The 15,059-nt window shown below is 41.8% G+C and overlaps 5 protein-coding genes across 13 annotated transcripts in view; all 5 read right to left on the bottom strand.

Moving 5' to 3' along the window:
• LOC308284036 (histone H1-like) overlaps window positions 1-9,943 on the bottom strand; it is a gene marked incomplete at both ends in the record, with an annotated part of 44,595 nt that extends 34,652 nt beyond the window's left edge. The window contains 2 exons of one of the 9 annotated variants that reach the window (XM_080724560.1): window positions 876-1,058; window positions 9,380-9,943. In XM_080724560.1, coding sequence (XP_080580686.1) covers window positions 897-1,058; window positions 9,380-9,943 — 726 coding nt within the window. Of the gene's footprint in view, window positions 1-875; window positions 1,089-9,379 lie in introns of those variants that run through there. The other 8 variants (XM_080724561.1, XM_080724563.1, XM_080724565.1 and 5 more) reach the window with 8 other exon arrangements.
• Window positions 6,758-7,168, bottom strand: LOC308284044 (histone H3.2; the record flags this gene model as incomplete). Its single annotated transcript, XM_080724582.1, has 1 exon — window positions 6,758-7,168. The coding sequence occupies one exon, from the start codon at window positions 7,166-7,168 to the stop codon at window positions 6,758-6,760; it is 411 nt and encodes a 136-aa protein (XP_080580708.1).
• Window positions 7,912-8,295, bottom strand: LOC308284055 (histone H2A-like; the record flags this gene model as incomplete). Its single annotated transcript, XM_080724593.1, has 1 exon — window positions 7,912-8,295. The coding sequence occupies one exon, from the start codon at window positions 8,293-8,295 to the stop codon at window positions 7,912-7,914; it is 384 nt and encodes a 127-aa protein (XP_080580719.1).
• Window positions 9,944-11,589: 1,646 nt separating the features above from the next.
• Window positions 11,590-11,964, bottom strand: LOC308284065 (histone H2B-like; the record flags this gene model as incomplete). The annotated part of the gene is made up of 1 exon (XM_080724602.1): window positions 11,590-11,964. One exon carries the CDS (start codon window positions 11,962-11,964, stop codon window positions 11,590-11,592), a length of 375 nt encoding a protein of 124 aa, XP_080580728.1.
• Window positions 11,965-13,042: 1,078 nt separating this feature from the next.
• LOC308284071 (histone H4) lies at window positions 13,043-13,354 on the bottom strand (the record flags this gene model as incomplete). The annotated part of the gene is made up of 1 exon (XM_080724609.1): window positions 13,043-13,354. The coding sequence occupies one exon, from the start codon at window positions 13,352-13,354 to the stop codon at window positions 13,043-13,045; it is 312 nt and encodes a 103-aa protein (XP_080580735.1).
• Window positions 13,355-15,059: the final 1,705 nt, after the last annotated feature.

Here is a 15,059-nt window from a genome sequence, read left to right as displayed (position 1 = left end):
AGGGTCAATTTGTTTCTTACCGATAGGGGTACTTTTGTGTAATGGAAAATGTCGATGTGGTGCAGTTGTGTATAGTGTGGCGCTAAAGCTGTAGTTGAAAGGGGGCTTTTGTTTGTGTGTGTGTGTGTGTGTGTGCGTGCGCGCGCGCGCGCGCTAGAGAGGTGTGGGGGTGGGGGTTGCAATGCAGAGCGGTCTGCCTGTCCTCCCTTACGTCCTCATTTGGAGCACATTAGGGCAACGTCTCTTTAAGAGCCACCTATTTATATTAAAAGATTTAACCATTTAACCATTAACAATGTCATGTTTACATTGTAGTCTGTCTTATTATGATTTAGGCTATGTTATAGATTGAATTGCCGTATATCAGTGAAAATATAATTATTTCACATGGTAATAAAATCCCATATTGGTCTTTTGGTCCTAAGCAATTCTATGGGTGTCAACATTTATTTCCCCGTAGTCTACTTTATTATAGATGTAAATCAACCATCAATCCGTAGGGTAGTAGTTGGGGAATATTTAAATCAAGTGAAACCATGTAGCCTATTAGTATTCTCAATTTAGCCTAATCGGGATTTTGTCATTCCATTTTAGCGCCAATTGTTTTCTATATTGCACTGCCAATGTAGGCCTGTTGTTTTAATCAAATGGTTCTAGGCTATAAGAATCTGTGGTTGGATATTGAGCTTTGGGGAAACAAGATCCTAAACAATTATAAGAACGCATTTAATATTTACTGCACATTCATATACCGGGGGGGGGGGGGGGGGGTTATATATACACACACACACACACACACAGACTATTAAAATGGAAGTCTTTCATTGAAGTCGTGGGTGGCTCTTAAAAGAACCTTTGTGGGGTAAACAGGACAATTCACTTTCTTTTTTTTTTATTTACTTTTTCTTGGCGGCTGCCTTCTTGGGTTTCGCCGCCTTGGGCTTTGCCGCCTTCTTTGCTGGTGCTTTCTTAGCGGCGACGGGCTTCTTCACCTTCTTGGGACTCTTAGCTACAGCTTTCTTTGCAGCTGCAGGCTTCTTTGCCTTCTTGGGTGATTTCTTAGCGGCTGCGGGCTTCTTGGCTGCTGCCTTCTTCGGAGATTTCTTTGCCGCTGCGGGTTTCTTGACTGCCGGCTTCTTGGCAATGACTGCCTTCGTAGCGGGCTTCTTTGCCTTAGCTTCAGCCTTCTTGTTAAGTTTGAAAGACCCAGAAGCACCGGAGCCCTTGGTCTGAAGCAGGGTGCCGTTTGCTACCAGCCTCTTAACGGTGTTCTTAACGATGACCTTCTTCTTGTCCACGTCGACGCCACCGGCGGCCAGAGCCTTCTTGAGGGCGGCCAGAGATACACCGCTCCTCTCCTTGGAAGCTGTCACAGCATTGACGATGAGATCCTGGACGCTGGGACCGTCCTTCTTGGGTTTAGCGGCGGCCTTCTTCTTGGCTGCTTTGGCCGGGGCGGCGGCAGCTGGAGCCGGGGCGACTTCTGCCATTTTCTTCGGGTTAGTATTTCAGGTGCACTGAACTAAAGTCTGAGTAGGGAGACTGATGGTGAGAGAGGAGGAGGGGGTGGAACTTAAAGGATGCGTGAGAACCATGTAGACTCAACCCACTAGGGCAGTGCTCTGTGTGCTGCAGAATACTGAGACACTTGTGTTTTCTCCACAACTAAAATCAAATACAATACAAATGGAAATCTAGATTAAAGTCAAATAACAAATGTAGCAGATAGCTTACAAGTTTCACTTCATAATCAAATCATGTGGAGCACTCAGAAGTCTTGCGTTTTGTTTTGAGACGTTTAAAACCTCAGCTATACACTGTTACAAGGAAAGTATTTTGTCATCATTCCTCTGTTAAGTCTTTTAATATAGAATACCCTGCTCCATATTTGCTGCAGAGCAAGCTGAGAGGTCTGGCTTTGGAATAAAAGCATAACAGATCGTTTGTGGCAAGGCGGTTTGTTTTAAAATGAAAGTTTTGTGTGCCTTCAAGCACAAACACAGTGCTGCTGTTGGCCTGCCCTGTGGCATGGACATTTGTGAGAGGGCACTGGTCATTTATCCTTGTAATTTGCCCTTATATTTATAATATTATCTGTTATGTTTTCTATATTTTTTTCTATATCTAAATCTAAAGGCCTACTTTGGACTTGAGGTTGGAAAAATAAGTGGGGATAAAAAAAAAGAAAAGTAATGCCTTTTCATGTATTTCCTGTACTTATTTATTTTAATGTAATTACATGCTTATAACTGATTTGTTGCAAGAATGTAATTGCTTAAAATTATTGTAAACTGCCAATTTTCAATAAAGTTTTTTTAAAAAGTCATTTCTGTTGAGCTCTTGTTGTGTGATAGTGATTATAAGGAAATCCAGTCAGTTCGCCCAAAATCCTTTTCGCCTCAGGCGTCTATATATATGTACGCAGTCTCTGGCTGACATGTTTCAGTTAATTCCACACATTCATCATTTACATTTATTCAATGATAGCCATGGACAAGCAATTAACATTAAAGATATATTTCACTTTTTTTTCTTTTTGCCATTTTATTGTCTAATCAGGCTTTTGGGAACACACAGGACAGTTTGAATTGCTTGATTCAGTATTTGCATATTTTATATACATTTCCCTCCTTCTAACTCCATTATAACCACGATAGATTCAATGAAAACACCCATCTTTTTTCTGGTGAAAAAGCAGGCTGTGTTTATTTTTATTTGTATTTATTCTTTCCGTTTTTCCCCCACATTATTCAAAATAAATGAAATAATCACACCCAATGTGAAGTGAGCGGTGGTCGTGCTTGCATAACATCTTCAGACTAGGATTTAAGTCTAGGATCTACAGGCTATGCTACACACACACACATTTTGCTATGGCAAAACGCTGAGGAAAAAGGACACATACGACATATGACATCACTAGACAAACATGATGCTACGCACACACATTTTACTATGGCAAAACGCTGAGGAAAAAGGCTACGGACACACGCACAGCTACGGACACACACATTTTGCTATGGCAAAACGCTGAGGAAAAAGGCTACAGACATATGACATCACTAGACAAACATGATGATACGCACACACATTTTACTATGGCAAAACGCTGAGGAAAAAGGCTACGGACACACACACAGCCACTTATAGGAACGGTTTGCCCCGCATTTTACTATGGCAAAACGCTGAGGAAAAAGGCTACGGACACACGCACAGCCACTTATAGGAGTGGTTTGCCCAGCTCAAAAAGGATATTGAAAAAAAACACTGCCTGTTCACGTATTGGGTGCCAGGAGTCGATGAATCTATCATGGTTAAAATGAGTTTGAAGTTACAATGGGTTTAGGAGTGTGTCTGATAAAATGAATATCAATTATATAAATACTGAATACAGCAACCCAAAGGTGAGTGAAATGTCCCTGTACAAGTGTATTTTCAGTTGGGTTTTCTCATTTGTTTGATCACTGTTTGTGATAAATAGTTATGCCTGGGTCACTTTGTTTGCTTTCATAAAACACCTGTAACATTGCAAATACTGACCTCTGCTAGTGACATGACTTACAGTAGCACTTGAAGACCTTGCGGTCTTATGCAAAGGCTAACATGTAATATAGAAAGCATGTCAATTAGAGATGCCAGGTCATTTGTAGACTTGGCATCCCTGTTTCCCAAACAGTGGGTCGGGACCCAATTGTGGGTTGCACTCAAGTAAAATTCCATTTTCTTTTCCTACATTAAAAATCATTTTACAATACCTTTTAGAACAAACACACAAACAAATCTAAGAAAGTCCATGAATAAAAAATAATAATAGTAATAATAATAATAGTAAGTAAGTAAAACACCTTAAGGGCGAGAAGTGACCACAGGTAGTGGGGAAACAACAGAATGAAAAAAATTGTGTGTGTGTGTGTGTGTGTGTGTGTGTGTGTGTGTGTGTGTGTATACATTTCCCCCAAAAGTGTTTAAAATGTAATTGCTTTGTTGTACAGTGTTCTTCTTAAAAGTGGTAAAAAAAATAACAACACTTTTTTGTATGGTGAACAGTTCAAGTTGTATTAAAGACTTTCATCAATGGTTGAATTTACTCCAAACTGAGTGTCTTAACAAAACCCAAAGGGAAGACATTGTGTAAAGATTCTCAAGTGTTTATCACAGTTTCTATATTTCAATTGTATCCCCCCAGAGTGGATTAGTGACACAAATAACAATACAAACTTACAGATATGGACTCAATCACCATGGCAACAAAAGACGGTGGAATGCCATAACAGACAGTAGTGGTGTTATGTTTGTTATGGTTGGGAAACTAATCAAAATTCCACTCTGAAATAAACTATAATTTTGTTAATGGGTTTTTAGACCAGCCACACAATTAAACTCACTCAGCGTTATGTATAAAATAACCATGTGAGGATGTTACTGTAGGGTTAGATACAATTCTACTAACTCTGTAATTTGATTACAATTATTTAAATATATTCTGAACTTTTCCCCCAGATGCAGTGGAGACCTCTTCAACCCCCAATCTCCACTTTGAGAAGACACTGATAGACATGCTATTTAGATCTACACACAAACCCTTACTTAAAGATGGACGATGGGTCATGAATGATTCAGAGCTTTGTACAGAAGTGGCTCATTCCAGGACTATGAATATCTAATGTCCCAGAAGGGGAAGGTCATTGTCTTACACTGTTGCACCGGCCTTCTGTAACGATGCAACTCGTTGTTGAAAATGCACGCCCCACCCTGGTATGCCTTACAAGTTGCACCTTTAACAACTTTCATGGCCTCTTTTGGCAATTAAAAGGCATATGTCAAAAATGAACAATCAGTTACACTGTGATGTGTTGTGAGTTTCTCGATCCTGTGTTTGTCATACAACAAAGTATATAGTATTTAAGTATACAATGAATATTTGAACTTATATGTGTCCTGTGTTATTTTCTTTACTTCTTACCTGTCCTGCTCCACCCTACCACTGTACCCTATCTTATGGAAAATAAAAAATGATGGGTCGAACAAGAGAGAAAACGAATAACTTCAGCCGTCTTTACACCTGTAAACTTGTGATGTGGCAATAAAGATGATTCTCATTCTGACTCTGTAGGCCTAGTCAACAGGACACATACTCAACTTCTAGTAAACAGGACCTATAGTCTCAGTGGTTCTCAACACATTATTTATGGGGGGGGTCCAGTAAAAATGACAGAAACATTGGTCAAATTGTTAAAAATAATATATGAGGCATTGTGAAAATAAGCGATCTACAAGCTCATTGTGAGCTTGTCGATCGTCTATTTTCATAATATTTATCTGTGGAAACAAGTCAAACAAGTCACATTTCAGGGTGTACTGGGGAGTCGGCGGTTCATGATTACTTTGGAGGGGTCACAACCTGAAAAGGTTGAGACATTTGAGCGATTTTGTTGTTGTTGTACTTTTCCAAACCGTGCACTGTCCCGGTAAGAAAGTTTAGTATTGTTGAAATTGTTGAGTTGGACATATGCCCATATATGGAGATCCCTGATGTCATCAACATTAAGCCCATATTTTGGAATGTCAGTCTCATGTGGTCTATGACATCAGACATCTATGATGTCAGTTTTTAACTATATAACTTATCTCTTAGCAAAATGCAAGCAGACAGGTCGCTATATGAAGCCGGTCAATGTGTCATATGGCCCAAGCACGTGACAAAACAGTGGGAGGAGTAGTGTGACAAAATAAAGTCCATCTGGAAAGATTGAAAGAAAGAAAGTCAGACAGACAGACAAGTACTATTATAGTCCACCACACTAATAATAAGTGAGCTTTAATAGGCCTATAATTTCCTTTTTTATTAAGTTGATTGTTTTTTGATCCAGCACCGTGTATAAAGTACAATTAATAACAATAATGACATCCAGAAGAAAGACCCTTGGAATAAATCCCACGTGCAGAGGATGCAAAGGTGGCTTTGACAGAGTGAACCATGCAGGCGTATCAATCCACTCAAATGGTCTTTTCTCTGGATGCCACTGTACTGCATAGAACCGATACTGGCATACAAGACCCAATATAATACTTCACTGTGTAAGTAATTATAGTTTGTGTTAATGTAATGTATTATGAGTAATAATGAATGCTTATAACAATAATTATACAGTGTTATAAGCATATTATAATGGTATTAGGCTATATGTTTATAATAGACAGAGGATTGAAGTGTAATAAAGTCAAACATTATTTTGTGTCTCAGTACAATGCCTAGAGACAGCTATTGTATGCATTTGATTTTAACAATAGCTGTCCAATAACTGTCCGTCTTTAAATGTGGATATGATACAAGGATGGACCAAAGGTTTCATACAGCAGATAGAAACGCCCTAAAAAGGACACATGCAGTTCGCTTGCCTTCTGCATAAATTAAATTATAAAGGATCCAATTGGGTAAGAAATACCGGGTTTTGATAAGTTATTTATACTATATTGATAATAACTGACACACAGATTGCATGTAGTTTATTAACAATAACCACCTTAAAGTGAGTTCCTCATACGCTGGCATCACACACTCACTGCGTGGATATATTACCTACCTTGTGTTGGCAATGACTAAGTTCATGCCTGAAATGTGCTCAAATGCCTCTTGCGTAGGTGTATAGACCATGTCTGCGTCTACCCTATAAACAGCAGGAAAAATGCTCTTCAAATAATACATTTGGTGGCTCTTAAAAGAGCCGTTTTGGGATTGTGACAGTGACAGAATAGTTTAAGCACGTTCTCCACGGATACGACGGGCCAGCTGGATGTCTTTGGGCATAATGGTCACCCTCTTGGCGTGGATGGCGCACAGGTTGGTGTCCTCGAACAGACCGACCAGATAAGCCTCGGCCGACTCCTGCAGAGCCATGACGGCGGAGCTCTGGAAGCGCAGGTCGGTCTTGAAGTCCTGGGCGATCTCCCTCACCAGGCGCTGGAAGGGCAGCTTGCGGATCAGCAGCTCGGTGGATTTCTGGTAGCGACGGATCTCCCTCAGAGCCACTGTACCAGGGCGGTAACGGTGAGGCTTCTTCACTCCACCGGTTGCCGGCGCGCTCTTTCGGGCGGCCTTAGTGGCGAGCTGCTTCCTGGGCGCCTTGCCACCGGTGGATTTACGGGCGGTCTGCTTGGTTCTTGCCATGGCTCCTTTTATCAAAGTTGAAAACGGAATAGCTGAAACAGAGCAAACAGCGGCCTTTTATTTGCGTCTCTGAGACGCCGTCTTTCTCTGATTGGTCAGTGGTCAGGAACCTCCTTCTTTGGGGATGTACCATACATCACTGCTACCGATTGGAGGGGGACACTGGAGCTGCTGTAATAACTATAATGGAATAGCATACACGTTTCCAGCGAAATGTATTGCTTTATGAGTATGGAGACAATAGAAAATATAAACATTTCTACTTGAGTGACAAAATAACATGACACAACAATGTATGTTCTGGTGTATAAGAACAATAACTCTTGTCATAAATAACACCAATTAATATATTATTCATATAACAATGTGACATTAAACCGTAAAATCGTATGGACGAGAACATCTTCCTTTCACTTGAATGTAGGCGTAATTAATGCAACACTAAGAAACTGCCATGCGTCTACAAATCATTAATAGACCTACCCCACACAGAAAATGCATGGCTGTGGCTGACATGACAAGAAAAAAAAGAAAAAAACGTTTTGGCGTATGATAATTAAATAGGCACAGATTGTAGTCATTACATATGTGCAGGCGGCAAATTATTGCATGTGCTTATCCAGTCAGTTTATATAAGGGATTAAGGAGCACCAATACATTCTACAGGATTCAATCTTTGTATTGATATAGTGGGTGGCTCTTAAAAGAGCCTTTGTGGGGTTTGTCAAAGGGGTAAAGCAGATTTATTTCTTGGCGGCTTTCTCGGTCTTCTTGGGCAGCAGAACAGCCTGGATGTTGGGCAGCACACCGCCCTGAGCGATGGTCACTCCACCCAGGAGTTTGTTGAGCTCCTCGTCGTTGCGGACGGCCAGCTGGAGATGACGGGGGATGATACGAGTCTTCTTGTTGTCGCGGGCAGCGTTTCCAGCCAACTCCAGGATCTCAGCGGTCAGGTACTCGAGCACAGCCGCCAGATAGACGGGGGCGCCTGCACCGACACGCTGGGCATAGTTGCCTTTACGCAGCAGCCTGTGGACACGACCCACAGGGAACTGGAGCCCAGCACGGGATGAGCGGGTCTTTGCCTTCGCCCTGGCCTTTCCGCCGGTCTTCCCTCGTCCTGACATCGTGTAGTTGGTTAATTTCTGGAGTAGTAGCTCGAAGAAATGTGCTGGTTGAGAGGCGCGCGAGACCTTTTATAGCTTCAACTAAAGAAAGAAAAGCAGAGTCTGTGTGCGCCCCACCAATCACAAAAACGTATGAAAGCGCGGGTTGAGTGTGTTTGAGCTCCCCACCAATCAGCACTAGTGGCGTGATCGGTCCTCCCCTATGGTTCCTCCCCATCTCCCTGTCTAAAAAAACTTTGCGCTCCTCCCCAAAGAAGGAGGTTCCTGACCAGAGAATGACGGCGTCAAGCTCTTACTCAAAATGAAATGTGTGGTTTCATTTCACACAAAATCTATATAAAATGTCACAATGCGACATAGCTCTGTTTACACAATGCTGTATGTACCCCTTCCAATTGTATATTATGTTCCCCATTTTCAACTGTTTTTATTTTATTTGTGACACTTGCTTTGGCAATGTAAACGTATGTTTTCTCATGCCAATAAAGCTAATTGATTTACATTTGACAAAATATACTATAATACCACGTGGTCACGTAAATAAAGGACACAGCCAGCCACACACAGGCTACAAACTAACTGGACTAGCAGAAGGCAAACATTAAATCTGGCATATTATCTGGGTATATTATAATACTGTTGGTAAAATAACATCCTCAGTAGGCCTATTAGTGGTCAAGCTAAATAAAAAGTACAAGCTTCTACCGGCTATTCTATTGCAATCTCTCGAGCCAGAGTCAAAGGAAGAGAGACAGGCGAGTGGGCGTCGGCCCTTTCTTTGATCTGGGTTCCCAGATTGATTCTATTGTAATGAACACATTTAACATCGTAAAAAATTATATATATAGGATATATCTATATCTATATTTATACTATAATTTAGGTGTAGTAAGTTATAATCAAATAATTGACAATCAATCCTAAAGCAGCACCAAGACATAATTACAATAATACAAAAAAGGAACTCTTTAAATAATAATGTGGGTGGCCCTTAAAAGAGCCTTTGTGGGGTAAACTTCTGTTCTTGTGTATATCTTTACTTCTTCTTGGCGGCTGCCTTCTTGGGTTTCGCCACCTTGGGCTTTGCCGCCTTCTTTGCTGGTGCTTTCTTAGCGGCGGCGGCGGGCTTCTTCACCTTCTTGGGACTCTTGGCCGCCTTCTTGGGACTCTTGGCTACAGCTTTCTTTGCAGCTGCAGGCTTCTTTGCCTTCTTGGGGGATTTTTTAGCGGCTGCGGGCTTCTTGGCTGCTGCCTTCTTGGGAGATTTCTTTGCCGCTGCGGGTTTCTTGGCTGCCGGCTTCTTGGCTTTGACTGCCTTCTTAGCGGGTTTCTTTGCCTTTGCTGCTTCCTTGTTCATCTTGAAAGAGCCAGATGCGCCGGTACCTTTGGTCTGAACCAGGGTGCCTTTCGCTACCAAACTCTTGACGGCGATCTTGACACGGGCCTTGTTCTTCTCCACATCGTATCCACCGGCAGCCAGAGCTTTCTTGACGGCAGCCAGGGACACACCGCTCCGTTCCTTGGAGGCGGACACGGCCTTGACTACAAGCTCAGCGACGCTGGGACCGGTCTTCTTGGGTCGGGGAGCTGCCTTCTTCTTGGCTGCTTTTGCCGGGGCGGCGGCTGGAGCTGGGGCGACTTCTGCCATTCTTTTCTGGTGATTCGTCTTTCAGATGTACTGAACTAAAGTCCGACTGGAGAGTGTAGACTGATAGAGAATGATAAGCAGGGGGTGGAATTTAAAGGATATGTGAGAACCATATAGACTCAACCCACTAGGTCAGTGCTCTGTGTGCTGCAGAATACTGAGACAGTTGTGTTTTCTCCCCAAATAAAACCATATAAAACACAGGCAAATAAAAGTATTAAAGTCAAACAACAAATGGAGCAGATAGCAGACTAGTTTCACATCAGAATCAAATCATGTGGAGACCTAGGACTCCTGGGTTTTGTTTTAGGACGTTTAAAACCTTGCAACGTGTAGAGTTGTTGACCAACGTTCCTCTGTTGTTTGTCTTTTAAAATAGTTCCAACATACATTAATCTGATCAATATGCACTGCACAGCAAGGTGAGACGTCTGGCAATGTAATAAAAGTAAAACAAGTCATCTGTGTCGAAGTGTTTGGTTTTAAAATCAAAACTTTTCAGTGTCTGCAAACACAACTGTAGACCTGTGACATGGTGACTTAATGAGAGGACTCTGCGGTAATTGTTTAGCTCTTGTTTTGTGATTTTTTTTCTTTAGAGAAACATGACATATTTCAGTTTATTTCACACCTAAATCTAGAATCTGTATTTTCACCTGTTCAATGGCACACTTACAAATAAATACTGTACGTCCTGCCAATATAAGCAGACTTCGAGTGCATGGTATTGTGACACTTTGTGTGACTATGCCTACATGCTGTGTTGGAACTGAGTTTATAACAATCCATATGAGTGGACAATCCACTGCATAAATCAGTGGTTCTCAAAGTGCAGATAAATTATTAGTATCACAATTATTTTAACAACGTTCATGTTATACTTTGGGCTTTGGCTATTAAAACATATATAGCCTACATCTTTAGGTCTGATCAGAGGCTACTATCATGATAATGTCAAATAATAATAATTCTGTAATTTAACACTCATCCAACTTTCATCAAACTCTCAACATTATTGTAACTATCAAAGTGTGTGCTTACAAAACGGACAATTTTGACAGGTAAACATTGATTGATTGATTGAATTAGAGGTTTGAATAGGAAAAGGTACAGGACCATACAGTTCAGACAGGTACAAGTTCAACTAAAAGGTTAAAAAAGCGTTTGGCTTGTTAAAATGAGGTCTCTTTTACAACTCATACAAAATACATAGTTCAATGTAGTGATGATTTGGGTTGCTCGTCTTATTTAAATCCTTCTGGTTAAACATTTAAATATTAAGTACATTTGGCGAAACCACAGTGTATTTGTATCTATTTGTGTAGCTTACTACGGTAGAGACCAACCAATGTGACAAACTGGTACAGAGGTAAATTAATGATAAACCCCAAAATGTCAGTGCCTTGTTCTCAAATGAATTAAAAAGTTACAAGATTGATTGAGAATATATATAAATAGGTACAAGCAGCTACTGAGTCAGTCTGTTGAACCGTATTGTCTGTCAAGTATCGAGTTGACTGTACTTGGGTTGGGGGGGAGTTGACTTCATAATTTGACATTCAATGTACTAGAATACGAATAAACTCCTTATTGACTATATGGGTGGTCCTTAAAAGGACCGTTGGATTTAGAGCAGAATAGACGGTTTACTTGGAGCTGGTGTACTTGGTGACAGCCTTGGTGCCCTCAGACACGGCGTGCTTGGCCAGCTCACCGGGGAGCAGCAAGCGGACGGCGGTCTGGATCTCCCTGGATGAGATGGTGGAGCGCTTGTTGTAGTGAGCCAGTTTGGAGGCTTCACCGGCGATGCGCTCAAAGATGTCGTTGACAAAGGAGTTCATGATGCCCATGGCCTTGGAAGAGATACCGGTGTCAGGGTGGACCTGCTTCAGGACCTTGTACACATAGATGGCATAGCTCTCCTTCCTGGACTTTCTGCGCTTCTTGCCGCCCTTTGCGGCGGTCTTGGAGACGGCTTTCTTGGAGCCCTTCTTGGGCGCTGGTTTCGTAACTTCAGGCATGGTTCTCTCTCAAAGGATTGAAGATAAGAAGTAACAGAGCGCCGGCGTTGCACCAGCTTTTATAGCAGGCCCATGCAAATGTATTGTGCGAAATCCCAGCATTTGATTGGCTGGCCACTGCCTATGTGACTCTCAGAGGGAGGTACACTGTCTTTGTTTCTGCACAATGTTTCCCCTCCTGAATTGTCCCGCTAAAATAGACTAGACTAGTATAATAAACATGTAGGGTGAATCTATATTTGAATTGGAATTATTATGTATATCATGCCACGCTCCAATTTTTTGGTTATAACACACACACACACACACACACACACACACACACACACACACACACACACAAAATAGACTAATATGAATTCGACATGACACTTTTTTATAAATCTATCTATGAGTTTGTACCACAGAAAGTAATCAAAACTGCATTGGAACATGTTCATTTTAGCTCGTGAGTAGGTGCTTTGAAAATAATAAAAATAAAAGCTATGTAATTTCATATGAAATAGTGGGTCATATCTCTCTATGAGCCAGTTTGTACCACATAAAGTAGGCTAATCAAAAACTGATTTGATCATTCATTTGAGCTGGGGTGAGTGCTTTGGGGGAATAATAATAATAAAGCTGTATGTAATTCATATGAAATAAGTGGGTCATTGTGTCCCATTCACAATTAGTACAAAAATAACTGATAAGCAGCAGTACGGCCATCGGCCAATTAATGTCACTCGGGAGAACAGACAATGTAGAAAATGGCAATGGTTTCCATAGCTGAATTAGCCTACTTGTTTTTGTATAATAATCTTGACTGAACTTGGCCACATTAATGGCATGCATACAGATCTTGAACGTTATTTATAAAGGATCACCACAATACGCCTCCATAGTTCCCCCAGAATTATTATGAGGTATGACGCATGTAAGACCTTGATCGCTGTTCAAAAACAATGGCTCATCTCAAATAGAGGCCAAGGCCAATGCATCGCGTTACAAAATAATTAATATGGAATAAACTCCGTATAGAAAGTGTGGGCGGCTCTTAAAAGAGCCTTTGGGTTGTTGGTAGATCAAGTCAGCATTATTAACCTCCGAAGCCGTACAGAGTGCGTCCCTGTCTCTTCAGAGCATAGACGACATCCATGGCGGTCACAGTCTTTCTCTTGGCGTGCTCGGTGTAGGTGACGGCGTCACGGATCACATTCTCCAGGAAAACCTTGAGAACACCGCGGGTCTCCTCGTAGATCAGACCGGAGATACGCTTCACACCGCCGCGGCGAGCCAGACGGCGAATAGCGGGCTTGGTGATTCCCTGGATGTTATCACGAAGCACTTTACGATGACGCTTGGCGCCTCCTTTCCCAAGTCCTTTTCCGCCCTTCCCTCTTCCTGACATTTTGTTATAGCTATGTGTGTAGATACAAAACTGAATGGCTTCTGAACTCAGAGCCCTGTCTTTATATGCGTGTTCTGAGGACGTAAGGGAGGACAGGCAGACGCCCCTCCCCTACCCCTCCCACTGGGCGTTGCCAAAAGATGCCGCCCAGCCAACAATAACCCCTCCCCTCTCTACCCAGCAACTTGGTCTAACCTCGCCTCACCAGGCTTTCCCCTGAGAGAAAGCCTGGTCTTCGTTTACTAAACGGGCCGTTTGATCCGGTCGGGAGCGGAAGAGCTCCTACGTTTTTCTGTAGTCCAAAACGGACTACACTTTGGCCGGAAACAACGACCGGAAACAGTTTCAACCCAGTTTAGCGCATGCGCAAGTAGTTAGCGCATGCGCAAGTACGGGTTAAAACTGTTTCCGGTCGTTGTTTCCGGCCAAAGTGTAGTCCGTTTTGGACTACAGAAAAACGTAGGAGCTCTTCCGCTCCCGACCGGATCAAAAGCCCGAAATTGGAAGCCAGCCCAGGCTAACTTGGTCCTCAAACATTTTCATGTCAAGGACCCCACATAGAAGGGGGGGGACCCGCCCCCCCCTTCTGAAAAGAGAAGATTTGTGTTGAATTATTTGCTAAATTATTAACATTTGTTTTAAAGCTCACAACCTGTGTGAGCTTGTAAGATATGCTATTTTAAAACAGGAAATGAATCACATAATGGTTAAATGGTCTGTGAAAACAATGATAAATAGATCAGAAGCAATTACAGAGCACTTTTGTTCATGATGTCTATTGTTCTAGATTGTTTTAGGGTTATTAGGCTACTTGGTGTATTTCACAATATACAGAGTGCATTTGGGCATGTTGCTATTTACATGCGCGCGCGCACGCACGCACGCGCACGCACACACACACACACACACACACACACACACACACACACACACACACACACACACACACACACGCACGCTCTCACACACACACACACACACACACACACACACTCACACGCACGCACACACACACACACACACACACACACACAATTCAATTCAAATGAGCTTTCATTGGCCTCACCTTGATCGGTTTGGTCAAGACACTGTTAGAGACAGTAAGTCTACATCTGGTGTTATATGTGTACACCCTCTGTCTGGGCTATATTTCTTTCGGATTCTCTCAAGGTTAAATGTTTTTTTATTGTCTCATATCATGGATAGTCATGGTCACTTGGGGAAAAAAAACTCTCACTTGGATTGTCATGAATGATTCAGAGCTTTGTACAAAAGTGTCTCATGCAGGACAATGAATTAGTGTCCCAGCAGGGAGTTGTCATTGTCTCACTGCTCAGCTGCTGGTTTTGGTTGTGAAGATGCATGTGTAGAATTAGATTAGATCAGAAGTATTTGAAAAGTGATACAGTAACATATTGGAAAACATTTAAAATCATATAACAAAACAACGTGCCTCATGACTTAGGCCTACGTAATATAATAATATAATTATAATTATAATAATATAATGTTCATGCCTTTCTCTTTGCAAGGCATAAATAGTTCATAATATGCATAAATTGGTATCCAGCGACATCTAGTGACCATTTGTAGCAACGGCAGCAAACTGACTGAATGAAGGTAATGCAAAGTGCTGTACAGCATATATTAACCAGTAATAAATAGACATCAATGCAGCAAAATCAACACATTATGAATGGACAAC

The sequence above is a fragment of the Nannobrachium achirus genome (genome assembly GCF_963921795.1).
Source record: "Nannobrachium achirus genome assembly, chromosome: 4".
In the NCBI taxonomy this organism is placed as follows: Eukaryota; Metazoa; Chordata; class Actinopteri; order Myctophiformes; family Myctophidae; genus Nannobrachium; species Nannobrachium achirus.
The sequence above is the reverse complement of the archived record's forward strand: the minus strand, read 5'-3'. Positions and strand labels throughout refer to the sequence as shown.